The sequence below is a fragment of the Mobula birostris genome, chromosome 7, assembly GCF_030028105.1.
Source record: "Mobula birostris isolate sMobBir1 chromosome 7, sMobBir1.hap1, whole genome shotgun sequence".
In the NCBI taxonomy this organism is placed as follows: domain Eukaryota; kingdom Metazoa; phylum Chordata; class Chondrichthyes; order Myliobatiformes; family Myliobatidae; genus Mobula; species Mobula birostris.
In genome coordinates, this window is record NC_092376.1 from 92,120,446 (window position 1) to 92,144,801 (window position 24,356).

Consider the following 24,356-nt stretch of genomic DNA (forward strand, 5'->3'; position numbering starts at 1 on the left):
GGCTGAAAAATGGCAGATGGAGTTTAATATGGACAAGTGTGAGGTATTGCACATTGGAAGGACAAACCAAGGTAGAACATACAGGGTAAACGGTAAGGCACTGAGGAGTGCAGTAGAACAGAGGGATCTGGGAATATAGATACAAAGTTCCCTAAAAGTTCCATCACAGGTAGATAGGGTCGTAAAGAGAGCTTTTGGTACAATGCCCTTTATTAATCAAAGTATTAAGTATAAGAGCTGGAATGTTCTGATGAGGTTGTATAAGGCATTGGTGAGGCCGAATCTAAAGTATTGTGTTCAGTTTTGGTCACCAAATTACAGGATGGATATTAATAAGTTTTTTGAAGAGTGCAGAGAGGGTTTACAAGGATGTTGCTGGGACTTGAGAAACTCAGTTACAGAGAAAGGTTGAAAAGGTTAGGACTTTATTCCCTGGAGCATAGAAGAATGAGGGGAGATTTGATAGTATATAAAATTATGATGGGCATAGATAGAGTGAATGCAAGCAGACTTTTTTCACTAAGGCAAGGGAAGAAAAAAAAACAGAGGACATGGGTTGAGGGAGAGGGGGGAAAAGTTTAAAGGGAACATTGGGGGGAGCTTCTTCACACAGGGAGTGGTGGGAGTGAGGAATGAGCTGCCAGACGAGGTGGTAAATGCAGGTTCCTCTTTAACATTTAAGAATAAATTGGACAGATACATGGATGGGAGGTGTATGGAGGGATATGGTCCGTGTGCAAGTCAGTGGGACTAGGCAGACAATGGTTCGGCACAGCCAAGAAGGGCCAAAAGGCCTGTTTCTGTGCTGTAGTTTTTCTATGGTTTCTCAGTGGTTGGGAAAGTATTGGAGTCTATTGTTACGGATGAGGTTTCAGGGTACTTGGAGACTAATGATGAAATAAGTCAAAGTCAGCATGGTTTCTGTAAAGGGAAACCTTGCCTGACAAATCTGTTAGAGTTCTTCAAGAAAGAAACAAGCAGTGTGGACAAAGAAGATGTCATTTACTTGGATTTTCAGAATGCATTTGATAAGGTGCTACGCATGAGACTGCTTAACATGATGAAATCCTGTGACGTTACAGGAAAGTTACTGGCATGGATAGAGGAGGCAGCAAGTGGAAATAAAGGTTTTTTTTTCTGGTTGGCTACCAGTGACTAGTGGTGCTCCTCGTGGTCAGTATTGGGACAGCTACTTTTTACATTATTTGTCAATGATTTAGTTAATGGAATTGATGGCTTTGTGGCAAAGTTTGCAGATGATACGAAGATAGGTGAACAGGTAGGAGGTGCTGAGAAAGGAATGTGATTGCAGCAGGACTTAGACAAATTGGAAGAATAGGCAAAAAAGTGGCAGATGGAATACAGTGTTGGAAAATGTTTGATAATGCATTTTGGTAAAAGGAACAATAGTGCAGACTATTATCTAAATGGGGAGATGATTCAAATATCAGAGGAGCAGAGGGATTTAGGAGTCTTCTTGCATGACTTCCAAAAAGTTTATTTACAGTTTGAGTCTGTAGTAAAGAAGGCAAATGCAATGTTGGTATTTATTTCAAGAGGGATAGAATTTTAAAACAGAGATAATTCTGAGCCTTTATTAGACACGAGTCAGGCTGCACGGAAGTACTGTCAACAGTTTTAGACCCCATATCTCAGAAAGGGTGTGTTGTCATTGGACAGAGCCCAGAGGAGGTTCACGGGGATGATTTCGGAAGTGAAGAGGTTAACATATGGATAGCATTTTGCAGATTTGGGCCTGTACTCACTGGAATTTAGAAGAATATGGGGGGGATCTCACTGAAACCTACTGAATGTTGAAAGGACTAGATAGGGTGGATGTGGAGAGGATGTTTCCTGTAGTGGGGGTATCCAGAACTAGAGGGCACAGCCTCAAAATTAAGGGGAACCTTTTAGAACAGATGTGAGGCAGATTTTTTTTTTTTTTGGCCAGAGAGTAGTGACTCTATGGAATGCTCTGCCAGACTGTAGTGGAGTGCGTGTCAGTGGGTATATTTAAGGCAAATGTTGATCATTTCCTGATCATCACGGCATCATAGTATGTTGTGAGAAGGCACACAACACGAGGAATTCTGCAGATGCTGGAAATTCAAGCAACACACATATGCCCCACCTCCCCCTCGTACCCCATCCGTTATTTATTTATATACACACATTCTTTCTCTCTCTCTCCTTTTTCTCCCTCTGTCCTTCTCACTATACCCCTTGCCCATCCTCTGGGTTTTCCCCCCCTCCCCCCTTTTCTTTCTCCCTGGGCCTCCTGTCCCATGATCCTCTCATATCTCTTTTGCCAATCACCTGTCCAGCTCTTGGCTCCATCCCTCCCCCTCCTATATTCTCCTGTCATTTTAGGTCTCCCCCGCCCCCTCTCACTTTCAAATCTCTTACTGGCTCTTCTTTCAGTTAGCCCTGACGAAGAGTCTCAGCCTAAAACGTCGACTGTACCTCTTCCTAGAGATGCTGCCTGGCCTTCTGCGTTCACCAGCAACTTTGATGTGTGTTGTGAGAAGGCAGGTGTGTGGGGTTGAGTAGGATCTGTGATCAGCCATGTGTGACGACAGACCAAATTATCAGAAGATTGATGCCGATAAGAGGACAATGGTGGAACATTCAGAAATGTTAATGAGAGACGAGAGGGATTAACGAAAAGGAGACACAGTTCCGAGTATTGTCAAGACGGGTTGCTTTGAACCTGAACTTTTTGAAGTTTGATGGACAGGTGATACCCCAGCAGGGGGATAAAAAGGGACAGGTTCACTAAGGCAACAGACACACGACACCACGAGGTAACGAGACCCTGGAAGCAGTGTGCCCCCACAAGTTGGTGGGAGTTTTGGAGGTCAGGACGCGGGACCAGCCATAGACGCCCAGGGTAGAAAGATACGGTCGGGCGGGAACCCAGTGTGTGTGTCCGCCCTTGCCTGGGTGCCAGGTTCACCGCAGAAGAATGATCGCATCTGGAACGGAGGGGTCACAGTCGGTGACCTCAGAAGACTTTACAAAGGGCTCGTCCGAAAGCTAACTGCGAAGGATATCGAAGGTCTGTTTGGAATCCGTTTTGAATATTCATTCGCTTTCGCTCTCTCTCTTCTCCCCGCCCCAACGGCACAACAGCGATTACTGCGAACTGAACTGCACCAAATCGAACTGAAGTTTGCGTCACTTGAAACTGATCATTTACCCCTAGACTGCGATAGAGCTTGATTGATCATATTATCCCAGTTCTGTGTACATGTGTGTTTTATCATTGTTAAACTGTTGCATTTATATCCTTTTGATTAGAATACTGTGTTGCTTATTTCTTTAATAAAACTTTCTTAGTTCCAGTAATCCAGACTCCAACTAAGTGGTCCATTTCTGCTGGTTTGGCAACCCAGTTACGGGGTACGTAACACATGAAAGAATGAAAGATGGGCTGAATGGCCTAATTCTGCTCCCATGTCTTATGGTCTAACCCATCTCTCTTGTGAAAGTCACCTCTACCCCTGAAGAAATCCCCGTGGTCCAGGAACATGAATAGCTCCTTCTTGCACCAGCTCCTCAGTGATGCATTCATCCTCCCTATCCTCACTGTCACATTGTACTGGGAGTAATCCAACTATTACATCTCTTGTAGGTTTGCTTTTTAACGTTCTGCATAACTACCCATATCCTATCCAAAGGACCTCATTCATTTTTCTCCCTTTGTCATTGGTACCAATGAACAAAATAACCAGTGATTACTCATCCTCAGGGTTGAGAGTTTGTTTAACAACTTGGAGACACCCATGATCTCAGCACCAGAGAGGACACATACCATCTCAGACTCTTATTTGTGACTATTGAATCACTTTCTGTCCCAACAACAAATGAGTTTCATAACAGTGCAGCTTTCTTTGACTCCACCTCCCCTGCTATGCATCAGAGCCAGTTGCTGTGGCAGTGATCCTGGTTACTTACCACTGCTCTGCCGCCTCCTTTTCCAAACCTTCTCATGCCAAAGCTTCCGTATTTATAACTCAAGCACAATCACCCAAAATGGATACTCCAGAGCAGGTAAATTAAAAAAAAAATCCCTCTGAGATCTGATTGTAAGGCCTGTCGGAAACTAAAAGTTTTGTTGTGTCAGCACTATTTCATTTAATGAGTGAATTCACATTTTGAATCTGTCACAGATTTTAGAGTAAAGTTAATTACTTTGGTATTTATATTATAAATTGCTACATTGCACTGGAATTCCTGTTTTGTATAGACTCCACACTTCCAGTGCAAATACACACATCACTTTAGCCGCTTTAAAAATTGCTTTGTTCTCTAGGTTTGTCCTGAGATTCATTTATATGTCGTGAATACAAAGTCTGCACAATCAGTTAATAAACATAAGAAATTCTGCAGATGCTCGAAATCCAGAGTAACACACACAAAGTGCTGTAAAAACTCAGCAGGTCAGTCAGCATCTATGTAAATGATAAAACAGTTGGCATTTTGCTCTAAGACCCCCTCATCAGGACTCTTCACTCAAAAGGTCAACTGCTTACTTATTTGCATAGATGCTGCCTGACCTGCCAAGTTTCTCCAGGAGAAATTGTATGCTACTATAAATCCCTCTCCACTGATCTCCCTCCTGGCACTTATCCGTGTAAGCGGAACAAGTGCTACACATGCCCTTACACTTCCTCCCTTACCACCATTCAGGGCCCCAAACAGTCCTTCCAGGTGAGGCAACACTTCACCTGTGAGTCGACTGGGGTGATATACTGCGTCCGGTGCTCCCGATGTGGCCTTTTATATATTGGCGAGACCCAACGCAGACTGGGAGACCGCTTTGCTGAACACCTACGCTCTGTCCGCCAGAGAAAGCAGGATCTTCCAGTGGCCATACATTTTAATTCCATATCCCATTCCCATTCTGACATGTCTATCCACGGCCTCCTCTACTGTAAAGATGAAGCCACACTCAGGTTGGAGGAACAACACCTTATATTCCGTCTGGGTAGCCTCCAACCTGATGGCATGAACATTGACTTCTTTAACTTCCGCTAAGGCCCCACCTCCCCCTCGTACCCCATCTGTTACTTATTTTTATGCACACATTCTTTCTCTCACTCTCCTTTTACTCCCTCTGTCCCTCTGAATATACCTCTTGCCCATCCTCTGGGTCCCCCCCCCCCCGTCTTTCTTCCCGGACCTCCTGTCCCATGATCCTCTCGTATCCCCTTTTGCCTATCACCTGTCCAGCTCTTGGCTCTACCCCTCCCCCTCCTGTCTTCTCCTATCATTTTGGATCTCCCCCTCCCCCTCCAACTTTCAAATCCCTTACTCACTCTTCCTTCAGTTAGTCCTGATGAAGGGTCTCGGCCTGAAACGTCGACTGTACCTCTTCCTAGAGATGCTGCCTGGCCTGCTGCGTTCACCAGCAACTTTGATGTGTGTTGCTTGAATTTCCAGCATCTGCAGAATTCCTGTTGTCTACTATAAATCAGTTCAGTTAGGTAGCAGGTTAAAATGTAATTGTTTTATATGATGTTACTTTATTAAATAATCTTTGATATGTTTCCAAATGGTAATTTAAGAAAGCTTAGTTTATGCAGCTCAGAAACATTTATCACATAAAAGTTTCTTGAAGAATGATTTGGTTTAGATAGAATTGGTCTTACAAAATAAGTGATTGTTATTTGCCTAAATAAGCAAATCTTAAATAATGGAAAACACAAGCAATATAATTAGTCCAGAACAGGACCAATTCAAGGAAATTAAATGGACTGATTAGGTTTATGTGATTATAGTCTCCCCTGAGATAGAAGAAGGACTATGATCATGTAGTGTATGTGCCCATCATAATTTTATAAATTGCCAAAAGGTCTTCCCTCAGCCTCCTGTGCTCCAGTGGAAAGCATCGCGAAGAAATGGAGAGATTGCATGAAAGAGACATGGACAGACAGGGTGTAATCAATGCATAATTGTATGAGCCTCAGCTACAACAAATTGGTATCAGCAATGAAGGAACCAAAGGTAACGCCAACCAAAGATAGGTAGGAGTTAGAGTTATGAGGAAGATGTAAAGAATCTGCAGAAAGATAACATAACCAGTTAATTGATTAGATACGAGTGATAATTTGTGTGGGAAAACATCAATTATTGGTAGATAAAATGGAAAGCAATGTATTTTTTTGCAAATAGATTAATAAATATTGCACTCTTCCCAATGAAATGTCAAAAGTTTGGATGCAAGTAAAGCATGCAATTAGGAAATCAGATGATGTCATCCTCCTTTCTGGAGACATTTGTAGTGAAGAGTAAGGAAACCTTGTAGTGATTATTTAAAATCTTAGTCTGGATTTTTCCGAAATTGTGGGTTGCAAAATATCTTTACTGTACAGCTGCCCAGCACTGTTGCATTACATTCAGTTAGCCACACTTCCTGCATATATTTTTCTATTCCCAAAGAAATTGTCATAAGAAAATTCCATTGCATAAGGCCAAGACTACTGTCTTATTAGAAGAAATTGTAAAAAAAAGTGCATACAATTAATGTAAGAAAAAGATTATACTTTATGTGTATTTTCATATCAGAAATAAAGTTATATGTAGTTTGATAATTTTTCTTTCATATTACTTTTTCAGGCTGGAGCTAATGTTTTACTCCAAGATGTTAATGGACATATTTCATTGGATTATGCTATAGAAGGCACAGAAACCAGTTTCATCCTACTTCGACATCTAGAAGATAATGGTACATTATTACATCAATTCAGCCAAAGTCCTAGACGCATTTAAAACTTAAGATTAGTTTTCTGTTTGGAATAATTCTTTTCTGCTTGTGAACCATTTACTTTTTAAATTTGTTTTAGCTGGTGTAATTTTGGAATCTAATACAGAGAGATCAGTCATGAGAGAAAACCGCTGAATAAATAATAGTGGGTTAATATTAATAAGTAAAATTAGTTTTGTCCAACCACTTCATATTTAAAACAATACAGTAACTGCTATGCTCAGGAATTTACATCCCACCCCCTCCCCTGTTTTGTATGCATGTTCCCAGCTTACCATTGTTAATGTTTTGTAAATATTTACCCACAATACTGATTGGCAAGCAGATGTGTTTATAAATGGATTACATAAGGTAGTAACATTTTACTAGGATCATTGGTTGCTGAAGGGGTCAAAGAAGAGTAGTTTTATTGGGTCACGCAGTAACGGTATTATGATGGGACTGAAAATGAAATGATTTCACTACTTAAACAAGTTAGCAGCTATAAAGAATTTGAAAGTATTGACAGTCATCTCAAATGTTACAATGAAAATGGAGATTTGGAGGATGCAATCATCAGAAGTGTGTACAACGGCAATGCATTATCTGCACTAGGTTTCTGCGCTGGTTTTGTTCATTTACAGTCAATCAAAAGAACGCGACAGAGTACTCTGGATCAGTTCCTCCGCTGATAATTATTAAGAAATAATACAGAGCTTTATAGTACTGTAGTAGTATAGGTAGTGTTTTAACTTGTTCTGTATTTCATTTAAATACTTACTGTATTTCATTTAAAAACATAACTTGTTACTCAATTAAATAGCAATTTGCCTTGTTATACCTTTTAAAATATTTCCATGAAACTTCAGCTGATTGGGTAAAATATATTGGTCCCAATGTGGCTTAATTAACTAGAATACACTGTATTTTTAAATCTTTCTTGACCTAATTGGCTTAATTCATTTTCCAAAATGTGGCAGACCTCAAAGTTGCACTACCACCCAAAAATAAAAAGTTTATAAGATTTAAATATTTAACATTTATTTTCAAAACTCACTATGGTAAACTATATTTGCACATGTAGGCTTATGAGAAAAAAGAAAGAAATTCCTTTCAAGAAATCAAGATATCCAGAAATGTCTAAATTCTAGGAAATGTAGCAAGCAATTTGTACAGAGCAAGCTCCTTTACAAAGCATTAATATGTCCTAAGCAAATGCCAAAGCCTTAAAGCCATTGTATAAGACTAATTTTAAAATCTGCAAATGAACCACCATGGCTCATACTGTCATCCCTTCATTGCACAGTTTATTTGATTCCTCAATATTGATCCTCCTTAATGGATTTTTATGTAATAGACACTTTAAATTTGAGTTGAGTTAATCACAAAATGTGAGCAGATTTCAATTATGTCACAATTGAACTGATGTTACCCATTAGCAATTGCAATGGAAGAACTAGTCAGCATCAATGAAGTTCATTGTTTATGAATGCCCACAGGGTGAAAGAAATGCATGCTGTTATTCAAGGCACAGCTGCTCTGCCACTTGGAGATGTCTGGGAAGGAAGCTGATGATGACTTTCCCAATGCACCGTTTTTGCTGTTAACAAAATCAATCTTATGTCTTTTCTAGGATGTAGTCAAATTATGGAATCTCCAACGACACTTGAGATATCTTCCTCATCCTGGTTATGGAAAATAAGAATGTAGATTTGTGACTGAAGCACTTTATTACCAAGTTTTAGAATTCATTGGGGATGCCTTGTTATTTTTACAGTTACAGTATGATATTCTTAACTCTCGTTCCTCAGAATTGGCAACATAGCTTGGTTTCAATATATCCCTGTGAGACAGAATTTATGCTCTTCATGACAAGGATGGAATTACATTTATGGAAGTTTTTGAAGTACTCCTTCCAGGGTTGATAACTGCTTTTCATTTCCTGATGAGGTTATCTCCATTCTTCGCATAGTGAGGCCCTCATGTTGAAGCCTTAGATGGCTTTTACAACAGAGACTGCTTCACAATGTCAGACTGTTGTCAAGATACTGAGTCTCCTTAGTTCTTTCCCTGGTGGGTTTTCTGCCAGACCTTTGCTCAGGTCCCTCAGAACCAGAATCAAATTTATTGCTGCTGACATAAGTTGTGAAATTTGATCTGTGGCAGCAGTACACTGCAGGAGGAGCAAATTATTAGGTTACAATATAGAAAATAAGCAAGTAGTGGAAAAGAGGAATAATGAGGTAGAGTTCATGATTTCTTGGACCATAGTGAAGGATGCCATTTTCTTGAGGCACCGCTTTTTGAAAATGACCAGCGGTGGAGAGGCATGTGGCGGAGATGACGCTGTCTGAGTCTAGCACCCTATAGTATCCTTCATGATTCTGTGCATGGTGCCTCCATAGTAGACATGATGCAGCCAATCAGAATGTGCTCCATGGTCTATCTGTAGAAATTTGCTAGAGTCTTTGGTGCCTTACTAAATCTCCTCAAACTCCTTGTAGAGATCATATATTGTTGCAAGAAACATAATTTTGTGATCGTTGATTTTAACTTTCCACATATTGACTGGGATCACCATACTGTAAAAGGACTGGATGGGATGGAGGTTGTCAATCATGTTCAGGAAAGTTTCTTCAAACAGTACCTGAGGTCCCAACTAGAGAGAATGTGATACTAGATCTCCTACTAGGGAACGAGACAGGATAGGTGACAGAAGTTTGTGTAGCAGAACACTTTGCTAAAAATGCCATTAATTTCAAGATAATTCTAGAGAAGGATATGTCTGGTACTGGGGTTCAGATTCTATATTGGAGAAAGGCAAAATTTGATAGTATCAGGAGTTGCCAGTCAGTTTTGAACTCAATGTAGTACGGCCTTAGGAACTTCTGCTCTGGACTTTTCCTCGGGGATTACTCCCAAAGCCTTCTTCATGAGTTGGTGTAGCTGCAAGGCAGTTCAGAATTTTCCTTCTCCTAGATGAGCTGCCAACCATGGCTGACAAGACCCATCTGCCTGAAATGAAGGTGCCAGTAACCCGCCTTTAATCTGTCTTCTGTCAGGAGGAATAGTTCTGCATGCTTACTACCTGAACTGCATATGAAGACCTGGAAATGGACTTGGCTGTGAGAGGCTATTTGAGATGCACACCATTGGGAGCATTTAATAGGTAGTGGAAGCTTGTCCACACTACCACTCCTGGCTGTAACAACCTTAAGTCAGAATGAAAGGCAAGGATGAGAAGTTAAGGGAACCTTGGGTTTTGAGAACTATTGAGGTCCCTGATTAAGAAAACGAAGAGGTTACATAGCAGGTGTATGCAGGAAGGAGAAAATGAGGGACTTACAGAGTATAAGAAATGCAAGAGAACACTTCAGAAGGAAACCAGGAAGGCTAGGAGAATGCATGAGGTTGCTCTAAAAGACAAGGTGAATCCCAAGTGCTTCTACAGATTTAGAAAGAGAAAAAGGATAACAGGGGACAAAATTGGTTCTCTGGAAGATCAGAGTGGTCATCTATGCTTGGAGCCAAAAGAGATGGAAGAAATCTTAAATGGATTTTTTTGCAGCTGCATTTACTTGGGAGAAGTACACAGAATCAAAAGGAGTGACGAAAAGCAGCAGTGAGGTCATGGACTGTATATAGATGTCTTCTGTCTTCAGAGTGTTCTCTGTCTTGAAGTAATTATTATAAATCCCCAGGGCCTGACAAGATGTTCCCTTAGACCATGTAGGAGGCTAGTGCTGACACTTCAGGCACCCTAGCAGAGATATTTAAAACATCCTTAGCCACAGATAAGCTGCCTATTCTTCACATCAACTCACATCTTAATCACACTTTTCTCTCCTGGATCCATTCATTCACAAGCCACCAGCTTCCCCACCCGACCCTCCCCACTTCTGATTCTGGTTCTGTCTTCCTTTCACCTCATCCTTAATTGCTCCCATTATCAACTTCCTGACGGAGCAAATTTCTGCATTCCTACACTGGTTTTTGGATTCGTTCAGATTCGTTTTTTTCAAAAAAAAAGAATGAGCTCTTTGGCTTGTTGTAGTTGGGTTAGCTGTGGTTAGCCCCAACTGTAACATCTTTCCTTAGAGGTTTAGCTTGTTGTTAAGTCCTGCATCACATTTCAAAGTCCGTAAAAGCATGACATAAATCCAAATCATTTTTTTTTCACACTCTTGAAACATGGCTGCAACAAGCTGTCTAGGATTGTCCTTTCTCCAACATTAGGTAAAAATCTCACATTTCAGCAATGAAGACAGTTACTGAAACAATGAAAGTAGCAAATCTCATAGTTCTGGGTGACTATCATCATCACTACATGCAGAAGATAAACCTCAGAGCACCAATTTTTCAGCATTAACATCTGTTTCCTCATTAACCATAATGGCTTCTGGTTGTGTTGGGAGGGAATGTGTTGATGGCAAAAAAAAACATTGTTCAAGATCTATGGCAACAAGCATAAAATCATTAGTTCTGCCGAAACCAAAAAAGTTTATGGATTACTATTATGTGAAATGACATACTGCATGTCCACGAAGGTTTTACGTCACTTATGAAGAGACCAATTACAATTCTGTAGAAGCTGCCATCTAAGAACCTTAGTGTTTACATTGATATATTGTCATTTATTGGTTAGCAATGAAGAAATATAATGATTTCTCTCAGTATTATGAAAGGAAGTGTGATTTACCTTGATGAATTTGTTACAGAGCTGACTCTGGCTGTCCAGCATTGTTCAATGAAAGTAGCTTATTATTTGCTACAGTTAACATAATTACAATGATTAAATTTGTCCTACAGCTCTATGAAAGCATCCTCTTTTCTAGCTTTGCTTCCTTCATAAATCTGAGATTGTACCTCTCAGTTATTTACTTAGGTCTGTTTCTCATATAAATTTGCTGTTTAATCCCATTCAAAATGAACAAATTTGACAATGAGAGCATGGATTTTTTCAACATTTAATTCAGTTTGGGGAGTGGCATTTGTTTGTAATCAGCACATGGGTTACATTTTTACTAAAGATTTTTGGTCTTTTTCTATCTCTTAAAAAGTACAACTAAATCAAAATGACAGTAAAGCCACAAGTTGATGAGATTTTCCTGCATACTGATTCTACAAACTACATGTTATTTCATGATCTGTAATCTCCTTCCCTTTTGAGAACTACATGTTATAGAGACATAGAAAGTATAGCATTGAAGCAGCCATTTCATCTCAACTTGTCCGGGCTGCAAATCCTAACTCTCTGCACTTACATAGAACATAGAACATAGAACATAGAATGGTACAGCACAGTACAGGCCCTTTGGCCCACATACTTGTGCCGACCCGCAAACCCTGCCTCCCATATAACCCCCTACCTTAAATTCCTCCATATACCTGTCTAGCAGTCTTTTAAATTTCACAACTGTATCTGACTCTACCACTGACTCAGGCAGTGTATTCCACACACTAACCACTCTCTGAGGAAAAAACTTTCCTCTAATATCCCCCTTGAACTTCCCACCCCTTACCTTAAAGCCATGTCCCCTTGTATTGAGCAGTGGTGCCCTGGGGAAGAGGCGCTAGCTATCCACTCTATCTATTCCTCTTAATATCTTGTATATGTCTATCATGTCTCCTCTCATCCTCCTTCTCTCCAAAGAGTAAAGCCCTAGCTCCCTCCACTCCTCCACACTACTAAGTATCCTGCCATTTACTTTGTACTCTGCCTTGGAGTTTGTCCTTCCAAAGTGTACCACCTCACACTTCTCCGGGTTGAACTCCATCTGCCACTTCTCAGCCCACTTCTGCAACCAATCAATGTCTCTCTGCAATCTTCGACAATCCTCTACACTATCTATAACACCACCAACCTTTGTGTCATCTGCAGACTTGCCAACCCACCCTTCTACCCCCACATCCAGGTCGTTAATAAAAATCAAGAAAAATAGAGGTCCCATAACCGATCCTTGTGGGAAACCACTAGTCACAATCCTCCAATCCGAAAGTACTCCCTCCACCATGACCCTCTGCCTTCTGCAGGCAAGCCAATTCTGAATCCACCTAGCCAAACCTCCCTGGATCCCATGCCTTCTGACTTTCTGAATAAGCCTACCATGTGAAACCTTGTCAAATTCCTTACCAAATCCATATAGATCACATCCACTGCACTACCCTCATCTATATGCCTGGTCACATCCTCAAAGAACTCTATCAGGCTTTTTAGACACGATCTGCCCTTCACAAAGCCATGCTGACTGTCCCTGATCAGACCATGATTCTCTAAATGCCCATAGATCCTTTCTCTAAGAATCTTTTCCAACAGCTTTCCTACCACAGACGTAAGGCTCACTGGTCTATAATTACCTGGTCTATCCCCGGTCTATCCCTACTACCTTTTTTGAATAAGTGGACAACATTAGCCTCCCTCCAATCCTCTGGTACCATTCCCATAGACAACGAAGCCATAAAGATCCTAGCCAGAGGCACAGCAATCTCTTCCCTCACCTCGTGGAGAGGCCTGGGTAACATTCCGTCAGGCCCCAGAGACTTATCTGTCCTAACATTCACTTGCCTGTATTAATTTTCTCTATGCCTTGTTCATTCAGATACCTGTCCAGATGACACTTAAATAAGATATAGGAGCAGAATTAGGCCATTTGGCCCATTGAGATTGCTCCGCCATTTCATAGCCGTTGATCTATATCTCTCTTATCCCCAATCTCCTGCCTTCTCCCCATAAACCGTCATGCCCTGACCAATCGAGAATCTATCAAACTCTGCCTTAAATATAGCCAATGACTTGGCCTCCACAGACACCTGTAGCAATGAATTCCACAGATTAGCCAGAGTCTGGCTGAAGAAATTCCTCCTCGTCTCAGTTCTAACTGGACATCCCTCTATTCTGGGGCCTTGTCCTCTGGTCTTAAATTCCCCCACTATAGGAAGCATCACCTCCAAATCTACTCTACTGATTTCTTTCAACATTAGATAGGTTTCAATGACATCACTCTCATTCTGCCAAATTCCAGTCAGTACAGGCCCAAAGTGATAAAATGATCATCATATGATAAACCTTTCAATCCAGGAATCATTTTTGTGAATTTCCTTTGAGTCCTCTCCAATGTCAACATAGTCTTTCTTAGATAAAGGGCCCAAAACTGCTCACCATACTCCAAATGAGGTCTCACCAGCGCCTTATAAAGACATAATATTATGCCCTTGCTTTTATATTCTAATCCACTGAAAATTAATGCTAACATGACATTTGCCTTCCTCACTACCTACTCAACCTACAGATTAACCTTTAGAGAACCCTACACAAGGATTCCCAAGTCCATTTGCACTTCAGATTTTTGAATTCTCTCTTCATGTAGAATATAGACTGCACTTTTATTTCCTCTACCAATGTGCATGGCCATACACTTCCAGACATCGTATTCCATCTACTACTTCATGATCCATTCTCCTAATCTAAGTCCTTCTGTAGCTTCTCTACTTCCTCAGCATTACCTGCTCCTCCACATAATCTTTGTATCACTGCAAACTAGGCCATAGTGCCATGAATTTCTTCATCCAAGTCATTGACATATAACATTTAAAGAAGAGGTCCCAGCACAGACCCCTGTGGAACACCACTGGTCACTGGCAGCCAACCAGAAAAGGCTCCCTTTATTCCCACTCTTTGGCTTCTGCCAATCAGTCACTGCTTGATCCATGCTAGAATCTTCCTTGTACTCCCATGGGCTCGTAGCTTGTTAAGCAGCCTCATGTATGAGACCTTGTCAGAGTCCTTGTGAAAATCCAAGAACACAACATCCACTGATTCCCCTTTGTCTACCTTGCTTGATGTCATGGATGTTGCTTTCCTGCAACAGCATTCCTTGTAGGTGTGTTCAGTGGTGGGGACGGCTTTACCTGCGATGGATCGGTCTTCTGGTGTTTTTCCATTCAAGGCATTGGTGCTTCCCTATGAAGTTGTGATGCAACTCGTCAGGGTGCTCTCCATTGTGCATCAAAAGAAGCTTGACAACTTTCAGTGCCCTGCTGAATCTTCACAAACTTCAAAGTGTTACATACCCCATTACTGGGCTGCCAAACGAGCAGAAATGGACCACTTAGTTGGAGTCTGGATTACTGGAAGTAAGAAAGTTTTATCAAAGAAATAAGTAACACAGTACTCTAAACATAAGGATATAAATGCAACAGGTTAGCAATGATAAAACACACATGTACACAGAACTAGGACAATAGGATCAATCAAGCTCTTCGCAGTCTAGGGGTAAAATGATCAGTCTCAAGTGACACCAAGTTCAGTTCAGTTTAGTTCAGTTCGCAGTAATCACTGTTGTGCCATTGGGGAGAGAGAGAGAGAGAGAGAGAGAGAGAGAGAGAGCGAATGATGATATTCAAATCGGATTCAAACAGACCTTTGATATTCCTCACAGTTAGCTTTCGGGCGAGCTCTTTGTAATGTCTTCTGAGGTCACCGACTGTGACCCCTCCGTTCTGGATACGATTGTGCTTCTGTGGTGAACCCGGCACCCAGGCAAGGGCGGACACACACACACACACCAGGTTCCCGCCGATCGTACCTTTTCACCCTGTGCGTCTATGGTCAGTCTCACGACCAGACCTCCAAAAACTCCCACCAACTTGTGGGGGGGGGGGGCACAACGCACTTCCAGGGTCTCGTTATCTCGTGATGTCGTGGTGTGTCCTTTGCCTTAGCGAACCTGTTCCTTTTATCCCTCTGCTGGGGTATCGCCTGTCCATCAAACTTCAGACAGTTCAGGTTCAAAGCAACCGGTCTGACAGTACTCAGAACTGTGTCTCTTTTCGTTAATCTCTCTCGTCTCTCACTTATTAACATTTTGAATGTTTCCCCATTGTCTCTCACTTATCTATCTTATCGGCATCAATCTTCTGATAACTTGGTCTGTTGTCGCAAAAGAAAGTAGAGGTGCTGCCATGCCTTCTTTGTAATGACACTTGCATACTCGTCCCAGGACAGATCCTCTGAAATGATCACACTAAGGAATTTAATGTTACTGACATTCTCCACCTCTGATCCCCTGGTGAGGACTGGCATATGAGCCTCTGGTTTCCTCCTCCTGTTGTTAATAATTAGCTCTTTGGTTTTGCTGACATTAAGTGAGAGGTTGTTGTTGTTTCACAGATTTTCAATCATCCTCTTATATTCTGATTTGTCAACACCTTTGATGCAGACAATGACAATGGTATCATCAGCAGATTTAAATATGGCATTGGGGCTGTATTTAGACAATAGACAATAGGTGCAGGAGTAGGCCATTTGGCCCTTCGAGCCAGCACTGCCATTCACTGTGATCATGGCCGATCATCCACAATCAGTATCCAGTTCCTGCCTTATCCCCATAACCTTTGATTCCGCTATCTTTAAGAGCTCTATCCATCTCTTTCTTGAAAGCATCCAGAGACTTGGCCTCCACAGCCTTCTGGGGCAGAGCATTCCATGTATCCACCACTCTCTGTGTGAAAAAGTTTTTCCTCAACTCTGTTCTAAATGGCCTACCCCTTATTCTTAAACTGTGGCCTTTGGTTCTGGACTCACCCATTAGCGGGAACATGCTCCCTGCCTCCAGCATGTACAATCCCTTAATAATCTTATATGTTTCAATAAGATCCCCTCTCAGTCTTCTAAATTCCAGAGTATACAAGCCCAGTCGCTCCAATCTTTCAACATATGACAGTCCTGCCATCCCGGGAATTAACCTGGTGAACCTACGCTGCACTCCCTCAATAGCAAGAACGTCTTTCCTCAAATTTGGAGACCAAAACTGCACACAGTACTCCAGGTGTGGTCTCACCAGGGCGCTGTACAGCTGCAGAAGGACCCCTTTGCTCTTATACTCAATTCCCCTTGTTATGAGGGCCAGCATGCCATTAGCTTTCTTCACTGCCTGCTGTACTTGCATGCTTGCTTTCAGTGACTGATGTACAAGAACACCTAGATCTCGTTGTGCTTCCCCTTTTCCTAAATTGACTCCATTTAGATAATAATTTGCCTTCCCGTTCTTACCACCAAAGTGGATAATCTCACATTTATCCACATTAAACTGCATCTGCCATGCATCTGCCCACTCACCCAGCCTGTCCAAGTTACTCTGCATTCTCATAACATCCTCCTCACATTTCACACTGCCACCCAGCTTTGTGTCATTGGTAAATTTGCTAATGTTACTTTTAATTCCCTCATCTAAATCATTAATATATATTGTAACCAGCTGCGGTCCCAGCACTGAACCCTGCGGTACCCCACTGGTCACCGCCTTCCATTCCAAAAGGGATGGAATTCCAAATTTAGTCTCACAGTCATAAGTGTGAACAGTAGGGCAGGGCTTGTGCTGCTCCTGTGCTGATGGAAATTGTGGAGGAGATGTTAATACCATCCAAAATGATGGGGCAGCAAGTGAGGAAATTGAGGATCCAATTGCACAAGGAGTTACTGAGGCCGAGGTCTTGGGACTTATTGATTATATTTGAGAGGATCATAGTGTTGAATATCAAACTACAGTGTTGCAAAAATCACCCTTATTATCAGGGAGACACAGAGAAAATCTGTAATTACCAATAAGTACTTTGATTGTCTCAGAGGAAGAACACATGAACTTACGTAACTAAATATCTGTGTGCACACCTATTAAGTGTTCCTGACCTTCCACAAAATGTCAAAGAATATAAAATATAACATCAGTTAAAAAGAGATTTTCTGTTGCTAACCACATGTTCCGCATCATCCCATTTCAAATCTCCACATGTCTATGGAGTACCTCACATTCTCAGTTGTGGGTCACCTGCAGAGTCACCCCTGGCAGAACACTTGAAGTGTTGGCTTTTATATTAGCTCTTTATCAATTCAAGTATCACATTCCAATATCATTGGCTGTAGATCATGTGTCTGAATTTTAACACCTTTTTATTGGCTTTGCTGCAGGCCAGCATCTATTTATTGCCCTCTTCCCAGCAAGTGACAATTACTAATTTATTCTCAATCAACATCCAGCTTGAATCACGCAAAACAGACTAAGACTCCAGCAGACAAAAACATGCATGTTATATTTAACCAAAGAACACTTCATAAATAACTTCTTATTTGGAAATGATCCCTAGTTCAGCAGATTACTTGAGGCATCATTGTGTCAACTTTAAAACACTGATCAAGCTAAGCAACCAACTCACAAAATGGAGACACAGTCTCTTCATAAAATGGCAGCCTCCATCTCCTCCCTCACAGCAAAAGCAAAGGTCTGCCTGCTTCTGCTGTCCTTGATTCATTTGAATTCACTGATTTTCAAATATAGTTTTTTCTGGCCAACATCTCCTTCCTCTTGAGTACTGTAAATTTGATGCATTTAGAGGAAAACGCTGCCTAGGAGGGTTGGTCCCTTCTCCCATTTACAGAATGCGAGGTCACTTGATTTGCTATGCATGGATTTCCTCTTGATAGAGCCTGATTCCAGCAGCACTGTAAATGTCTTCATTATCACTACACCTAAAAAGGATCAAAAGGTGTCCGAAGTGTTATGGGAAAAGTATTCCATTCATTATGACCTTCCAAGATGAGTACACAATGATCAGGGAAGGGATTTCAAGAATAGGCTCATACATGAGTTACTGGGCATGCTTGGAGTCGAGAAGTCGAGGACTACACCTTATCACCCGTAGGGTAATCCCTTGCCTGAGAGGCTCGACCGGACATTGCTAGACATGTTCGGAACCTTGGAGATCAACAAGAAGAACAAGTGAAGTCAGCATATTGGCCATTTGGTCCACTGCTACAACTGTACACAGAATGAAGCTACTGGATACTTTCCATACTATTTGATGTTCTGGCGTGAAGCGAGATTGCCTGTAGACCTGTGTTTTGGGACTGGTGGGGAACTTGCCACAGAAGATCTATCTAAGCATGTGTCCGACATGGGGAAGAAACTGCAAAAGTCTTATGAACTACCAGATGTATCTGCTACCAAGCAGAATCAAGGAAATAGGAGATATGATCAAAAGATTGGGTTTTCCCAACTGATGCCTGGAAACAGAGTTCTAATCAGGAATTTAGGGCTACCAGGGAAGCAGAAGTTGGCTAACTTTTTGCTGGTTATGCCTTATGTAATGGAGAGTCAGTTTTCTGGTGAAGCCAGAAAACGGGACTAGATATAAAAACATAGAAACTGTCACGTGACCATCCACAATGTATATAGAATTGAGTCAAGTTTTATAAAACCAAACAAACATTTATGAAACTCTGCTCAATATTAGTAAGAAGATAAACAAACGAAAACTTAACCGGAAGTAAATTGCTATGCGGCCATTTAACAAACCGCCAAACTCAGTACTAGTTCTTAAAGCGGTAAATGCAAACACAGTATTAAAGTGGTAAATTGGAACACAATTCTTAGAATTTGAAAGTCCAAGAGATTTATACAGTCAATTAGGGGAGACTTTCTTGAAGTAAAGAACTCCTCGAAGACACGACGTTACTGCCAATCCCAGCTGGAACCTGCTTTGTCCGCAGGATTCACGACGACGGAAATAAAACGGTTTAAAGGCACTGACTTTTTCCTCTGTAGAATAGACTAGATACTGCACAACCTTTTCTGCTTTAGCAGAGGTTATCTCATGCTGATCACTCTTTCTTGAACAAATTCAACAATGGTCGCCAAAACCGCTGAACTTCAGGTTCCTGTTTTCCTCTCCAATACTACTGAAAAGGTACATCAACAAACCTGGCAGCAATTGGTGAAACTACCAGCCCAACACTTCTGTACCTTACAATAGAAAGTAAAACTCCGTTTTAGAACTATACTGTGTCATGAGACTAATATGCAGCGTAGCGAAGTATCTCACTGACGATTTAAACTGAAAGCTAACTGTGTCACCAGGGGTCTACCCTTATATACCTGGTGAGAACAGGTCATCACGTGATCTGACATCGGTGGGAAAATTACACCATGTGACCTCTGCAAGACCATTACATCATCCTCATAAGACAGTCTCAAGATATCCATGAGGTATGTAACACCTCCCTCCAAAAAAATTAGTCTGTTTAGGAGCAAAATTTTAACAATTAACAAAAAATACAAATGTATAAAATTTACAAATACACAGTATGCACAGTATCATCATACAGTATTTTACAAACTAATATACAGTAGGAGTGTTACAAAAGTCAAAATATCACTCCATAAAAAATTTACATTGTACATTTAACATCTAGATAGACCATCAGCAATCATATTATCTTTACCTTTAATATGGGTTATCAAAATATTATACTCCTGTAACATCAAACTCCAATTTAGTAGTCTTCTATTTTTGTTTTTCATCTTACTCAAAAGCACTAACGGATTATGATCAGTGTAAATTATGAGTTGCTTCTGAGTAGTACCAACATACACTTCAAAATGTTGTAAAGCCAAAACAAAAGATAATAATTCCTTTTCTATACTTGAATAATTTCTTTGATGGTTATTAAATTTCTTAGAAAAATAAGCTACTAAACGATCAACTTCATCACTCTCTTCCCTTTGAAGTAACACTGCTCCTGCAGCTTCATCACTAGCATCTACAGCTAATGAAAATGGTTTTTCAAAGTCAGGGTTTATGACCACAGGTTGACTACGTATTATAGTTAATGGAAGAGCAATGTTTGCAAAATCCTTACAAAATTTTCGGTAATATCCTACCATACGCAAGAACCTTCTGAGAATTTTCTTACCAGTTGGAGTGGGTACTTCTAAAATTGCCTGAACAGGAGCTAATTTTCCCGGACCCACAACATAACCAAGATAGGTTACCGTGGCATGACCAAATTCACTTTTAGCTAAGTTAGTAGTTAAATTAGCTTTTGAAAGTCTCTCAAATAGTTTCTCCACTGCAGTAATATGTGCTTTCCACATATTATTTCCTGTAACTAAATCATCAATATAGGCATCTGTATCTTTTAACCCATGAATCACACTATTAATCATCCTCTGGAAAGTACCTCCTTATTAATCCACTGTTCTTTCAACAAAGCCAAAGGTCCTCGAACTCTATGCCCAAACACAAGTTCAAAAGGACTAAAACCTAATGATTCCTGTACTGCCTCCTGTACTGCAAAAAGTAGTAACTGTATGCCTTCACCCCAGTCCTTTTCATTTTCCACACAGTACGTCCTTATCATAGTTTTGAGGGTAGAATGGAATCTCTCCAAGGCTCCTTGCAATTCTGGACGATATGCAGATGAGGTAATCTGTTTTGCTCCCAGTTTATAAACTACCTGCTGAAACAATCCAGACATAAAATTACTACCTTGGTCAGATTGCTTTTCCTTAGGCAACTCAAAATTAGTAAAGAATTTTATAAGAGCCTTTGTCACAGTTTTGGCTGTTAATAAGAGGTATTGCCTCTGGAAACCTAGACACTCGATACATAATGTTCAGCAAATATTGATGACCAGTTTTAGTTTTTGGCAATGGGCCTACACAATCTATAATAATTTTGGAGAACGGTTCACCAAGTGCTGGAATTGGTTGCAGTGGGGCCACTGGAGTAACTTGATTAGGTTTACCCACAATTTGACACTTATGACACGTACTGAAAAATGTTGCCACCTCTTTTCTTACACTAGGCCAGTAAAAATGTTTAACAACCTTGTTCATGGTTTTCTTTACACCTAGTCACCCAAAGGAATACTATGAGCCATAGTTAAAATCTCATTTTGATAAACTTTAGGAACTACTACCTGATGATTAACTTCCCATTCCTCACTAGCAGGAATTGTAGGTGATCTCCACTTCCTCATTAATACCCCCTTTTCAAAATAATATCCTACTGGCACCTTCTCAATTTCACTGTCTGGAAGAGCTTGTTCCTTTAATTTAACTATCTCATGATCTCTACCCTGCGCTGCTATCATTTCCTTCCGAGATAAAGACAAATCTTCATGGTCAGACTTAATACCAAAATCCTGATCAAATAATGAAGGTAAGAAAGTTTCTGATACATCCTCAAAATTCACATCCCGAGATGAACATTCATGGGTAACAACCTCATCCTGTACATCAGTCTTTTTAGCCATAGCTCGGGTTACAACACAGGAAGAATCTGTGTTAGGATCCTTCTGTGGTTTCTCAGAAATAGGCTTTATTGTCAAATACACTTCAGGAAAAACTATTCCACCTGCTAAGTCATTCCCTAACAAAAAAGAAACATCATTCACAGGTAAACTGGGTTGTAGTCCTACTTTAACAAGCCCTGTAACTAATCCTGATCTTAAATTTACTCTGTGCAAATGTACTAGCATAAGGGCACTCCCAACTCCTCTAATATAGTTTCTCCAATGTCAGACTCATCACTAAACTTTAGAATACTGTCTAACATTAGTGATTGAGAAGCTCCAGTATCTCTAAGTATTTTTATTGGTACAGGATTGGATCCAACTTGCAAGGATACAAATCCTTCAGTTATAAAATGTTCATATTCCCTCTTAACTTGGTCAGACTCTGAAAAAACTTCATTGGTATTTATCAAATTCTGTGAATTTACAGGTGTTTCAATATGCTGCACACAAGCATTTGGGACTGCTTCCTTCTCTTTCTTTTCCAATCGAAAACAGTTAGCTATTACATGTCCAGGTTTCTTACAGTAATTACAAATAATACCAAAATGTCTTTCCTTCACATGCCTCCTTTCATCCTTACCTTTCTCACTAACTTCAGGTTTAATTTCTGGTTTACCTTAATTGTCTATGCTACTTTTCCTTTTAAAAGTCCTACCTGGAGAAAATTTATTCTTATAAATTAAAGCATACTCATCAGCTAATTTAGCAGTCTCCTGCAATGTAGCAGTGTCCCTTTCATTTAACTATGTCCTCACTTCAACAGGAATGCTCCTTTTAAGTTCCTCTAGTAAAATCAACTCTTTTAATTTATTATACCTCCCCTTTCACATTTTTAGAGGAAACCCATCTCTCAAAACACATAAATTTGTCGTAGGAAAATTTCACATAAGTTTTTTCCACAGATTTCTTCAAATTTCTGAATCTTTCTCTATAAGCTTCCAGAACCAGTTCATATGCTTTCAATATATGCTGTTTCACAATATCATAATCCAGTACTTGCTCAGCATTTAAAACTGTATAAACTTGTTTTGCCTTGCCTTTGATTACACTTTGTAACATCACTGGCCATCTCTCTTTCAGCCACTCTAAACTCAAAGCAACAATTTTGAAATGCTGGATATATTTGTCCACTTCTGCTTCATTAAATGGAGGAACCAAAATAACCTCTTGACTAGCACCAAACTGTTTCTTAGAACTAGAAGCCTGATTCTCGGATTTTAATTTCTCCATCTGTAGCTCAAACTCCCTCCTTTTATCTGCTTCTCTTTCTTCAAATTCCCTCTTTTTATTTGCCTCTCTTTTGGCCATTTCTGCTTTAAACCATTCAAACTTTATCTCTTCAAGATGTAAATGCATTTCAAGTGTACTCGTTGGAAACCTCCCTAACACCTCATCATCAAACTTTCCCAAACTTATGTAATGCTCCGCGATTTTTCTCTGAATTACGGGCTTTGTTGTAACCTTCATAATTCCTTTAATATCGAACCTCCGATACAACAGTTTTTCTCACGTTCGCTAATTCCTCTGGGTCAGGCGAAGCCATAAAGCCGTCAATATTCATTGCTGCCGAATACCACCCACACACCAATCAAACAAAAGAATCGGGTATTTCCCTTTTCCAAATCAGGTTGATAAATAAACAAGAACTTAAGCTCAAAATCGGAACAAATCTATCTGAGCCCTCAAATTATGTCACGTGACCGGCAACAATGAATATAGAATTGAGTCAGATTTTATAGAAACAAACAAACATTTATTAAACTCTGCTCAATATTAGTAAAAAGATAAACAAATAAAAATTTAACCTGAAGTAAACTGCTATGCAGCCATTTAACAAACCGCCAAACTCAGTACTAGTTCTTAAAGCAGTAGATGCGAACACAGTATTAAAGTGGTAAATTGGAACACGGTTCTTAGAATGGTAAATTTGAAAGTCCAAGAGATTTATACAGTCAATTAGGGGAGACTTTCCTGAAGTAAAGAATTCCTCGAAGACACGAAGTTATTGCCAATCCCAGCCGGAACCTGCCTTGTCCGCAGGATTCACGACGATGGAAATAAAATGGTTTAAAGGCACTGGCCTTTTCATCTGTAGAATAGACTAGATACTGCACAACCTTTTCTGCTTCAGCAGAGGTTATCTCATGCAGATCACTCTTTCTTGAACGATTTCAATAATGGTCGCCGAAACCGCCAAGCGACTCCTTCAGTTCCTGTCTTCACTCTCCAACACTACTGAAAAGGTACATCAACAAACCTGGCAGCAATTGGTGAAACTACCGGCCCAACACTTCTGTACCTTAAGATAGAAAGTAAAACTCCGTCATGAGACTAACATGCAGCGTAGCGGAGTATCTCACTAATGATTTAAACTGAAAACTAACTGTGTCACGAGGGGTCTACCCTTATATACCTAGTGAGAACAGGTCATCACGTGACCTGACATCGGCAGGAAAATTACACCATGTGACCTCC

At 40.5% G+C, this 24,356-nt stretch overlaps 1 protein-coding gene across 1 annotated transcript in view; it reads left to right on the forward strand.

Moving 5' to 3' along the window:
• Nucleotides 1-24,356, forward strand: part of myo16 (myosin XVI) — a 541,014-nt gene that overhangs the window by 58,051 nt on the left and 458,607 nt on the right. Inside the window, exon 4 of the mRNA XM_072264587.1 lies at nucleotides 6,622-6,730. Coding sequence (XP_072120688.1) covers nucleotides 6,622-6,730 — 109 coding nt within the window. The remainder of the gene's footprint in view (nucleotides 1-6,621; nucleotides 6,731-24,356) is intronic.